This window comes from Pseudorca crassidens, chromosome 9, assembly GCF_039906515.1.
Source record: "Pseudorca crassidens isolate mPseCra1 chromosome 9, mPseCra1.hap1, whole genome shotgun sequence".
NCBI lineage: Eukaryota > Metazoa > Chordata > Mammalia > Artiodactyla > Delphinidae > Pseudorca > Pseudorca crassidens.
Genome location: NC_090304.1, coordinates 47,577,500 through 47,590,396, shown reverse-complemented (window position 1 = coordinate 47,590,396; position 12,897 = coordinate 47,577,500). Strand labels below are relative to the sequence as shown.

Here is a 12,897-nt window from a genome sequence, read left to right as displayed (position 1 = left end):
TATCTCTTAGGACTGAGGGGTACAGGAAAGTCTTCTGAGCAAGAAATACTATAAGACATGGAGCATGTGGCAATACTATAAAATGGCTTTAAGTTATTTGTGGAATTTGCTGTGATTTGCGGTACAAGGGGTTGTTCCACTTTTTCACATAGGACGTGCATATCATGAAGAGATCTACTTTTCTGACATGAAGATTTAGGGCCTCAGAGGTAGATCTCCGCTGGGTTAGCGTGAATACAGTCCCCTTTTGATACTGAGCCATCTGACCCCTTAGAGGCTCCTCACAGCACTCTGTGCTTCTGTGACATTTATCACATGCTGTTATGGTAATCTTTCAACCCCACCAGACTGTGAGCTCCTCAGAAATAGGAACTTAATCTTGAAATACCTGTATCTACAGTATCTAGTGCAGTTCCCGATTCATAGAAGTTGCTCAATTAATTGGTTGAATGGTTAATACTATAGTCTGCCTTAGACTGTAATTTTGCTTGCATCTTTTCCTCTGCTTCACCCAAGAGACTTAAGTCTGAGATCATGATCAGTGGTGCCTGGCACACAGTCAAATATTGGATTTAATTTGCTATAAGAGTGGAAAGTATCAGGTTGTTCAATGATAGTGGAGTAGAGGGAAGACAGTGTCCTGATTCACACACCGGAATGGCGTTAGGGTAGAAGGGTTGCTAGGTAATGGGAGAAAGAACTCTTTCCTTTTTGTGGAAAAGATCTTATCCTTGAGAAAGTTGCATTTACTTATTTATTCTCAATATTTGTTCTGCTTTTTTTTTGTTTGTTTTGTTTTGTTTGTTTGTTTTTGACTCTTCAGCTAAGAGAGGGGCTAGATTAAGATGCTGAAGACTGCCTGGTAATTTAAGGATGGTCCATGCTCTGTCCCTACTGCAGGTCCTTCTTTTCTACATGTTGTCTAGGAGGGCCTAGCATGCCCTGTCTCATAATCACCCCACTTCTTTACATAGTTGAATTCTCTAATCCCTATTCTTCAGCTTGGAGATCACTTCAACTGAGAACTCTTCCTTGATTTCCTCAAACTGTGTTAAGTGTTTCTCCCCTGTAGTTCCTCTCCCCTCTTATAGTTTCTGCCATGTAGTATTATGATAATGAATTGTTTGTCTCCTTCACTGTACTATGAAGTACTTAAGGAAAAAAAAAAACCTATGTTTTATTCATCTCTGTATTTCCAAAGTTTAGCACATTCCTAGCATACAGTAGACACTTATAAAAGTTGGAAGAACAAATGATTTTTCTTGAAAATATATCCTTGAAAGCATAGCTATTTAGATTAATATGTTAAAATATACAAAACTCTTTCAAATAACTTCTCATTTAAGCCCCATTCTCTGCCTGTGAATCAAGCACTATGACCCCCACATTACTGATGGGAAAATGAAGAATCAAAGAGATACACAGCTAATTAATGACAAAGCATGGATGTAACATTGTCTTTTGATTCTGAACCCAATACAGGTATAATATTGAATCAAAGCTTATTTTCTAGCTGTTTCTGTTGACTGAATCATAAATACCTTAGACACAAAATTTAGTATTTCCTGAACTAATTGAAGCAAAGATAGAAAACATGATAATTCTTGAGGTTAGTACAAATCTGACTGTGAAGAAGCCTGCCAAGAACTGTTCTCAGATTATGTTACTTGAGGAAAAAAAGACCATTTACATATATATAAATAATAGACTACAGGAAACATGCTTCATATTTCCCAGCAATATAATTTTTTAAAAGATTACAAATGCTTCCAAATTTATGCTGATTTCCAGAATTTGCTACATGAAAGGAGATGGGATTGTGGAATGTGTCCAAATAAGTGAACAATTCCAGTTTTCTCCAGATCAGTGCAACTTGTCCAAGTTGTATTCCATTAATGTTCTATTCAGTTTAATATGATGATTGCAGGAGAGAAATCCAAATTAATTACATGAAAACTAATTAGACCTCCAAAATATATTTGTCTCTCCTGTTCTCCCAAAGGAATATGGAGTGGAACTGTGAGAGCCATTGCCAGCAAAGTTTATTTCTTCAGATAAAGGTAGCTACAGAGATCATTTGGAACTTACCTTTGGGGAGAGAGAGAGTTGCAGATTTACTCTGTTCCAAACAGATCATTCCAAGCAGTAAAATGAGCTTATTCTTGCTCATATGCATTTTGAAACTCAGGAGTTTTCCCCTGGAATTTTAGAGAGACTAAAGAGAACCAAAACAGAAAGTCCTGTGAGAGCAGCAATATACCAACTTAAAACAAAGTTACTCATTAACCAAGACACGAGGCATTCAACCATGTCCGTATGATGTTTCTGAATGTGGTTTCTTGCAAAGATCTTTGCAAGATGTGGGGAGTCAACCACAGAAGCATAGTCTTGCTCAAGCAATAGTACATGTCCCATTACACCCACATCCATTCATTGCTTCCCCCAGGGTCTATCTGGCTAGCCAAGTGGTTGGTGCCGAAGGCTTCCATTTGCAAACATTACTTGCTTCTTGCGACAGGTTTCCACTTTCTACAAGAGGATTGAATATCAACGTTGTCCCTGTTGGCAAGCATAGGCTTTCCTACATGCTTGCAAACATCCCATCAGAATATGCTAAAACATTTATCTTTCTCTTGTTTTCCAAATGTAAATGGATGGTTACAGCCAGGTGTTAGAGGGAAGATAATTTGGTAGCACACTCGGGAACTCAATTTAGGATACTGTCCATTGAGGCATTTGTGAATCTACATTCTTTCACCATTTTTGTGTGTTTCTGGAAGGCAAAAACTAAATCACTTTTGCTTCTAAACCTGGTAGATGATGTGGCAATGGGGGAAGTGGCTCTGATTATATTCATCTGCCTTTTCCTTGGCTGAGTTTTGGGGACGTGGTCAGTGTGTAAGAAACACTTGTCGATTGGCCATTGCCATGTATGAGCACACCGGAATGTGAGTTTTTTTCTGTTACCTTTTACAAATTACCTGCCCAAAACAGCCATTGTCAAACCAGAAATCCCTTTCTTGTAGCAAATTTTGCCCTTCTACAAAATAAATCTATAAAAACATAACACATACAACTAATATACATGCAAAACAAATAAGTTTTAAAACCTAAAATTTGGTGAGAACTGCAAATTTAGGGAACAGTCAAGACTACAACCTTATGAAAAGAAGGACACGCAAACACCAATTGAGGATTTATCCACAAATGTTCAGTAAGAAAATAGTATCTCCAAAGTGCTGAGCAAAAATAACTATCAACTTAGAACTTTATGCCCAGCTAAGTGATCATCTAAGAATAAGAGTGAAATAAAGATATTTTTAGGAAAAAAAAAAACACTTGAAAGGATTTACTAACAGCATACCATTGCTAAGAGAGCCACTAATGCAGAAAGTACATCAGAAGACAGAAATTAAGTCCAGGAGGAAGGAGAGGGATATAAGAGGAAATGATGAATAAAGAAAAAATGGGTCAACTGTATGCAAATCTAATCAAGCATAAAGTAACAACAGTAATGACTAATTTGAGATTATATGGTGAAGGTATCTAGTTGTCTATCCAATATATAGTCTCCCTTTTTTTTCTTGGAAACAACCCTGATTTTGTTGGGTTCTTCAAAGTGCCCAATTTAAAAACAAAACAAAACACATTTTCCAGCTTCCCTTGCATATGATGAGGCCTTGTTACTCAGTTCTTGTTGTTGATTTAGGGTTCATGGAATGTTCTATAAAAAGGTCAGATGGACTCAGCTGACATAAACATTTTGGCTCTGGACTTTTTCCCTTCCTCCTTCCTGAAAAATGAACAAAATGGTTAAAGCTGGAGCAACCATTCTGTAGCCCCAAAGCAAGAAGCACAAGGTAAAGATGGCTGAGTGGGAAGATAGAAGTCTAGGTACCTAATATTTTGTGGAGCTGCTGCATCAAATTTCTCATTATGTGCACAAATAAGCCACAGTTGTTAATTTTTAGTTTGCCTAATTATCGGTGACATCAAATGTATTTAACAGTAATTAGTGTTTATTTTTCCATGTATTGCAGTTTTGTATCCTTTGCTCATATTTCTACTTGGTTGGTTATCCTTTCACCTTTTTTTGTGATGGAAAACTTAAAATCTCTAAAAAGTAGAGAGAATAGTATAATTAACCTCCATGTGCCTATCACTCTGCTTCAACAACAACCCACATTTGGCCCATTTTCTTTCTTTTACAACTTTCTCACAACTCTATAATCTTATACATATTTTTGAAGTATAGTTAACTTACAATATTACATTAGTTTCAGATGTACAACATAGTGATTCAAAGTTTTTATAGATTATACTCCATTTAAAGTTGTTATAAAATATTGGCTATATTCTTTGTGCTGTACAATATATCCTTCCAGCTCATTTATTTTATACATAGTAGTTTGTACCCCTTAATCCCCTACTCTTATCCTGCCTCTACCCTTTTCCATCTCCTCACTCGTAACCACTAGTTTATTCTCCGTATCTGTGACTCTGTTTCTGTTTTGTTATATTCATCTTATTTTTTAGGTTCCACATATAGGTGATAACACACAGTATTTGTCTTTCTCTGTCTGACTTATTTCACTAAACATAGTATCCTCCAAGTCCATTCATGCTGTTGCAAATGGCAAAACTTCATTCTTTTTATGGCTGAGTAATATTCCATTATATGTGTGTGTGTATATATATATATATATATTCCACAACTTCGATGGTTTCCTTTGCAGTTCAAAAGCTTTTTGGTTTACTTAGGTCCCCTTTGTTTATTTTTGCTTTGTTTCCTTTGCCTTAGGAGACAGATCCAAAAAATATTACTACAATATATGTAAAAGAGTGTTCTGCCTATGTTTTCTTCTAGCAGTTTTATGTTTTTTCAGTCTTACATTTAGGTCTTTAGTCCATTTGAGTTTATTTTTGTATATAGTGTAAGAAAATGTTCTAATTTCATTCTTTTACATGCAGCTGTCCAGTTTTTCCAGCACCATTTATTGAAGAGACTGTCTCTTCCCTGTATATAGTATTGCCTCCTTTGTTGTAGATTAATTGACCATAAGTGGCCATATTTCTGGGCTCTCTATTCTGTTCCATTGATCTATGTGTGTGTTTTGGTGCCAGCACCATACTGTTCTGATGACTGTAGCTTTGTAGTACAGTTTGAAATCAAGGAGCGTTGATACCTCCAGCTTTGTTGTTCTTTCTAAACATTGTTTTGGCTATTTGGGGGTTTTGTATTTCCATACAAATTTTAGAACTATTTTTTCCCTAAATAGTTCTGTGAAAAATGCCACATTTATAGGGATTGCATTCAATCTGTATATTACCTTGGTAGTATGATCATTTTAAAAATAATAATTATTCCAGTCCATGAACAAGTTGTATCTTCCATCTGTATTGTCTTCAGTTTCTTGGTCAGTGTATTATAGTTTTTAGAGTACAGGTCTTTTAACTCCTTAATTAGATTTCTTTCTAGTTTTATTTTATTCTTTTTGATGCAATGGTAAATGGGAATGTTCTCTTAATTTCTCTTTCTAATAGTTCATTATTAGCATATAGAAATGAAACAGATTTCTGTATACTGATTTTGTGTCCGGCAACTTTACCAAATTCATTGATGAGATCTAGTAGTATTTTGGTTGTGTCTTTAGCATTTTCCATCTATAATCTTCTTTTGAAACAAATCCCAGGCATTATTTTATTTCATTTATAAACAATTCAGTATATATCCTTTTTTTTTTTTTTTTGCGGTACGCGGGCCTCTCACTGTTGTGGCCTCTCCCGTTGCGGAGCACAGGCTCTGGACGTGCAGGCTCAGCGGCCATGGCTCACGGGCCCAGCTGCTCCGCGGCATGTGGGATCTTCCCGGACCGGGGCACGAACCCACGTCCCCTGCATCAGCAGGCGGGTTCTCAACCACTGCGCCACCAGGAAAGCCCAGTATATATCTCTTATATATAAGGACTCATTAAAAACATAACCACGATAGCATTAGTAAATCAAAAAAATGATAATTCTTTAATATCAAATACTTGGTGTTTGAATTTTTCCAACTGTCTTATAATATATATATTTTTTACAATTGCAGTGAGTTAAAATCTAAAGGTCTACCCATTTCATTCAGTTGCTGTATCTAATTGTTAAGCTATAGCTTCCTTCTCTCTTGTTTTTGCAATTATTTATGTTGAAGAAATTGGTTATTTAGTCCTATAGAATTTTCTACATTATGTGCTTCGCAGATTACATAGCTATTGCTTTTATGACCCCTGTGTGAACTGTGAACTGATAGGTACATCTAGATAGTCTTAATCACATTGAGGTTAGATTTTTGGCAAGAAATTTTATAGTAGGGCTGTATATTTCCTATTGCATCATATCATGAGGCACATAATATCTGGCTGTCTTTTCTATGATTTTAAAATTAGTAAGTAGGTTCAGATTAATTCAGTATAAAGTCCTTCATATTCTTTTCATTTAATGACTTTAAACAGCCCTTGAAAATCATTGCCTAGATCCATTATTTCATTAGTGGTTAAAAAATGATGATATTGTAATTTTATCATTCCTTCTGTGTTTATCAACTAGAACTATTTTATAAAGGTTTTCCTTTCATCAGTTATATAAGCACCTTAGAGTATATTTGATATTTGAAAACAAATCCTTGGTTTTCTTTTTTCTCTATGAATCATTTTGAAGAATAATGAGTTCATTTCCTGGCATCCTCCAAAGATGATCAACTAATATTTCTAGCATCATTGTGAAGTAACGTACATATTACAATCTAAATAATCCCATAGAATATCATTCCACTAGATATTCAAGAAAATCCCAATCTTTGTTTATATTTGGATAAATATGTTTTTATCCATATTTTCAATTATGGAATATAAGATTCAAATAGACTTTCATGGACTTTCCCAAGGCTACACAACTAGTAAATGCTAGAGTGCTGATTCACCTTTTTTTTTTTTTTAACATCTTTATTGGAGTATAATTGCTTTACAATGGTGTGTTAGTTTCTGCTTTATAACAAAGTGAATCAGCTATACATATAAATATATCACCATATCTCCTCCCTCTTGCATCTCCCTCCCTATCCCACCCCTCTAGGTGTCCACAAAGTACTGAGCTGATCTCCCTGTGCTACGTGGCTACTTCCCACTAGCTATCAACTTTACATTTCATAGTGTATATATGTCCATGCTACTCTCTCACTTAGTCTCACCTTACCCTACCCCCTCCCCGTGTTCTCAAGTCCATTCTCTACATCTGCATCTTTATTTCTGTCCTGCCCCTAGGTTCTTTAGAACTATATACATATATATATATATATATTTAGATTCCATATATATGTATTTGCATACGGTTATTTGTTTTTCTCTTTCTGACTTACTTCACTGTGTATGACAGACTCTATGTCCATCCACCTTACTACAAATAACTCAATTTCGTTTCTTTTTATGGCAGAGTAATATTCCATTGTATATATGAGCTATAACTTCTTTATCCATTCATTTGTTGATGGACACTTAGGTTGCTTCCATGTCCTGGCTATTGTAAACAAAGCTGCAATGAACATTGTGGTACATGACTCTTTTTGAATTATGGTTTTCTCAGGGTATATGCCCAGTAGTGGGACTGCTGGGCCATATAACAGTTCTATTTTTAGTTGTTTAAGGAACCTCCATACTGTTCTCCATAGTGGCTGTATCAATTTACATTCCCACCAACAGTGCTAGAGGGTACCTTTTTCTCCACACCCTCTTCAGCATATATTGTTTGTACATTTTTTGATAATGGCTATTCTGACAGGTGTGAGGTGTTACCTCATTGTAGTTTTGATTTGCATTTCTTTAATGGGGTTTAGAGACCATTTCACTAATGGGTCTGATTAGTCATGTTGAGCATCCTTTCATGTGTTTGTTGGAAATCTGTATGCCTTCTTTGCAGAAATGTCTATTTAGATCTTCCTCCAACTTTTGGATTGGGTTGTTTGTTTTTTTGATATTGAGTTGCATGAGCTGCTTGTAAATTTTGGAGATTAATCCTTTGTCAGTTGCTTCATTTGCAGATATTTTCTCCCGTTCTGAGGGCTGTCTTTTCATCTTGTTTTTGTTTTCCATCACTGTGCAAAAGCTTTTAAGTTACATTAGGTCCCATTTGTTTCTGTTTTTATTTCCATTTCTCTAGGAGGTGGGTCAAAAAGGATCTTGCTGTGATATATGTCATAGACTGTTCTTCCTATGTTTTCCTCTAAGAGTTTTATAGGGTCTGGCCTTACATTTAGGTCTTTAATCCATTTTGAGTTTATTTTTGTGTATGGTGCTAGGGAGTGTTCTAATTTCATTCTTTCACATGTTAGCTGTCCAGTTTTCCCAGCACCACTTATTGAAGAGGCTGTCTTTTCTCCATTGTATATTCTTGCCTCCTTTATCAAAAATAAGGTGACCATATGTGTGTGGGTTTATCTCTGGGCTTTCTATCCTGTTCCATTGATCTATATTTCTGTTTTTGTGCCAGTACCATACTGTCTTGATTACTGTAGCTTTGTAGTATAGTCTGAAGTCAGGGAGCCTGATTCCTCCAGCTCCGCTTTTCTTTCTCAAGATTGCTTTGGCTATTCTGGGTCTTTTGTGTTTCCATACAAAATGTGAATTTTTTTGTACTAGTTATGTGAAAAATGCCACTGGTAGTTTGAAAGGGATTGCATTGAATCTGTAGATTGCTATGGGTAGTAGAATCATTTTCACAATGTTGATTCTTCCAATCCAAGAACATGGTATATCTCTCCATCTGTCTGTATCATCTTTAATTTCTTTCATCAGTGTCTTATATTGTTCTGCATACAGGTCTTTTGCCTCCTTACGTAGGTTTATTCCTAGGTATTTTATTCCTTTTGTTGCAATCGTCAATGGGAGTGTTTCCTTAATTTCTCTTTAATATTTTTCAGCATCAGTATATAGGAATGCAAGAGATTTCTGTGCATTAATTTTGTATCCTGCTACTTTACCAAATTCATTGATTAGCTCTAGTAGTTTTCTGGTAGCATCTTTAGGATTCTCTATGTATAGTATCATGTCATCTGCAAACAGTGACAGCTTTACTTCTTCTTTTCTGATTTGGATTCCTTTTATTTCTTTTTCTTCTCTGATTGCTGTGGCTAAAACTTCCAAAACTATGCTGAACATAGTGGTGAGAATGGGCAACCTAGTCTTGTTCCTGATCTTAGAGGAAATGGTTTCAGTTTTTCACCATTGAGAACAATGTCGGCTGTAGGTTTGCCAGGTGTGGCCTTTATTATGTTGAGGTAAGTTCCCTCTATGCCTACTTTCTGGAGGGTTTTTGGAATTTTGTCCAAAGCTTTTTCTGCATCTATTGAGATGATCGTATGGTTTTTCTCCTTCAATTTGTTAATATAGTGTATCACATTGATTGATTTACATATACTGAAGAATCCTTGCATTCCTGGGGTAAACTCCACTTGATCCTGGTGTATGATCCTTTTAATGTGCTGTTGGATTCTGTTTGCTAGTATTTTGTTGGGGATTTTGCATCTATGTTCCTCAGTGATATTGGCCTGTAGTTTTCTTTCTTTGTGACATCTTTGTCTGGTTTTGGTATCAGAGTGATGGTGGCCTCGTCGAATGTGTTTGGGAGTGTTCCTCCCTCTGCTACATTTTGGAAGAGTTTGAGAAGGATACGTGTTAGCTCTTCTCTAAATGTTTGATAGAATTCGCCTGTGAAGCCATCTGGTCCTAGGCTTTTGTTTGTTGGAAAAATTTTTTATTTTTTATTATTATTATTATTTTTTGTGGTACACGGGCCTCTCACTGTTGTGGCCACTCCCATTGTGGAGCACAGGCTCTGGACGCACAGGCTCAGCGGCCATGGCTCACACGCCCAGCCGCTCCGCGGCATGTGGGATCTTCCCAGACCGGTGTGTGAACCTGTGTCCCCTGCACTGGCAGGCGGACTCTCAACCACTGCGCCACCAGGGAAGCCCCAATTTTTGCATTTTTATGATTAAAACTACTCATTAATTTTTTGTTAGGTGAAAAGACTTCTTGATATTTTTTACATTTGTATATTACCCTTTTGCTCTCATGTGGCTGGTATAATATACACATGTAGGCATTTTGTCAACATATTCTAATATATACCTTACTCATGTATGACTATGAAATGTATTCTTTTGTTAGGTCTATACAGTACCTAAAGTATAATTAATAATACAATTGCTGTAAGTGTTCATTCAACAACCTGAATTGATCAAATGATACAAACGTGAGTGCTGTGTTCTGATCTGAGTCATTGGTCCCTTTGTGAGTATCTCTGGTCTTAAGGTAATGGACATTAATATTCTCAAATCATGCATAATGTAAATACATTTGGAAACATTTTGTAAAGTGAAAGCATTAGACAACAGTGAGGTCAATGTTTTGATTTTCTGATAGGTTGGCTGGTAAAGTAAATATATTAATTATGAGATCATTCAATTCATTTTAATATCCACTGGGTTTTATTTCAACAGGCATCATTTCAAATAAGATAGAGCTTGGAAACCACACAATGATGACAGAATTCATTATTTTAGGGTTAACAGAGAATCCTATACTTTGTTCCATCTTCTTTGTCGTTTTTCTTGGAATCTATGTTGCTACCATGTTGGGCAATACCAGAATAATCACGTTAATCCAAAGAAGCCCTCAGCTCCACACCCCAATGTACCTTTTCCTCAGCCATTTGGTCTCTGTGGACCTTGGGTACTCCATCAGTCACACCTATTATGATTGTGAGTTCCCTAAAGGAAAGAATTACTATCCTGTCACTGGCTGCATAGCTCAGCTTGGCTCTGATGTTATCTCTGGAACAGCTGAGTGCTTCCTGTTGGCTGCCATGGCCTATGATCGTTACGTGGCCATCTGCTTCCCACTTCTCTACTCTACACACATGTCTCCCAGGGTCTGCATCATCTCACTGATTGCTTCCTATCTGGGAGGATGTGTGAATGCTTCATCATTTATTGGATGTTTATTGTGTCTGAGTTTCTGTGGACCAAATAAAATCAACCATTTCTTCCGTGACCTGCCATCATTAGAGAAGCTTTCTTGTACCCATGTTTATGTTGCTGAAATATCTCCTGCCATCTCAGCTGGGTCAATCACTGTAATCACACTGTTCACCAAAACAGTTTCATATCTGTACATCCTCCACTCAATCCTGAAGATACACTCTACAGAGGGAAGGCACAAGTCCTTCTCTACTTGCACTTCCCACCTCACTGCAGTTACTTTGTTTTATGGGACAGTCACATTTGTTTACATCATACCGAAGGCGAGCCACTCACCTGAACATATTAAAGTGGTGTCTGTCTTCTACACAGTGGTGATCCTCATGTTGAACCCTCTGATCTACAGTCTGAGGAACAAAGAGGTGAAAGAGGCCATGAGAAAATTGATAGCTAGAATACATCAGTCATTTTGAAATGAATACAATGTGAATCCAGAAACTACAAAACAATAATTTCAGGAACATATGTGATAGGTGTTTATGTTGTCCATTAGTCTTATTTTATGTGAAGAACTATCTTAAATATAAAATACCTGAATGTCGATTAATGCCAGCTTTAATTTATAATTTTCTAGAGTCACAAAGTATAGCATTTTCACAAAAATCTGCTGGGTTCAAATTAAGTGTGTATATTTCAGGATGAAGCTACCTGGAGAAACATAGTTTCACTTTTTCCTCTCCTCTGTTCATTATTTAGGGAGTCTGATTAGAGGGTGTTTTTTCTTCTGTTAAATTATACATTTAAAAAAAATCACCTTGTAAATTAACATCTCAGAAGGTATCATGAACTCAACTGGAAATGCAATTGATGGTGGTGTTGACAGGCCAGGTTACTTTCTATGGAAGATTTGGTGTCTCTTATACAGGGTTACCATTATCTTTGGAAATAGTGATGCTGGGATCTAGAAAAGTTTCATTCCCACCTAATGTAAGCCAGACCAAAATAATTCCACAGTATTGCCACCAGGAGACTAGGTCCAGACAACAAAGAAGGCACTCTGAAGGCTTAGCCTTTGAGAGTTCCGTTAAGTTTTTCCTACTACTCAAAGGTTTGTTTGCAAAGGCTGGCTTGCAAAGGTTTGTCTTTGAACCTTTGCAGACAAGCCTTTGAGTAGTAGGAAAAACTACTGGGGAGTGGTGGTGCAGAGGGGGCTGAGGCACAGTGGAACTCTTTCAGCAAGCTAGCTGGTATTTCCAGGGCATAAAATTACAGATTAAGATGCTTAGGCTGAGGCAGGCATGAAATATGCATGCCATCCTTCTTTGTAATATCTCTCAAGAAGGTGTTTATTGCTACCACTTCTGTCACTGCCTTATTCTAGGTGTGCAGCATAAGCCCTGACGGTTGGTGTTATTTGTTTGTTTGCTTTGGTAAGGCAAGTGTCAGATTTAAGCTTTAGTGACTGAGGCAGCCACTTCAGATATTTTGAATAAACACTGCCAGCCACACAACTAAAGAACCAGGCTGACCCCCACTCCCAAGCTCCTTAGATAACTGACCATTTGGACTGCTTGTATTTTTTCTTCACTTGCTTTAAATTCCTGCTCTTATGTTTCAGTCACCAATAAAGAGTGAGCCCGTTAACCCTTAGGCTCCCATTCTCTACCCCAATAAAAGCAGAGCCCTAAGATCTCTCTCTCTCTCACTCTATCCCATGACCCTGTGCGACGCCAGGTGTGCTACATGATTTCCAGGACTTGTAAGTAACAAGCTTTGTCTCTTTCAAAGTTTCCTGATGGTTATTGCTGAAGGCATCTTGCAATAAGAACCACAAGGTCGTCACAGAGCGTCGAGCTGAGCTCCCTGTGCTATACAGCAGGTTC

General features: G+C 37.0%; 2 protein-coding genes across 2 annotated transcripts in view; one reads left to right on the top strand and one right to left on the bottom strand.

The window, feature by feature from the left end:
* OVCH2 (ovochymase 2) overlaps positions 1-2,176 on the bottom strand; it is a 43,771-nt gene extending 41,595 nt beyond the window's left edge. Inside the window, 1 exon segment of the mRNA XM_067751668.1 lies at positions 2,089-2,176. Within this exon segment, the coding sequence (XP_067607769.1) occupies positions 2,089-2,176 (88 nt within the window).
* An 8,381-nt stretch (positions 2,177-10,557) lies between these two features.
* LOC137231292 (olfactory receptor 5P4-like) lies at positions 10,558-11,487 on the top strand. The gene has a single exon (XM_067751788.1). It carries the CDS (start codon positions 10,573-10,575, stop codon positions 11,485-11,487), a length of 915 nt encoding a protein of 304 aa, XP_067607889.1. The 5' UTR covers positions 10,558-10,572.
* Positions 11,488-12,897: the final 1,410 nt, after the last annotated feature.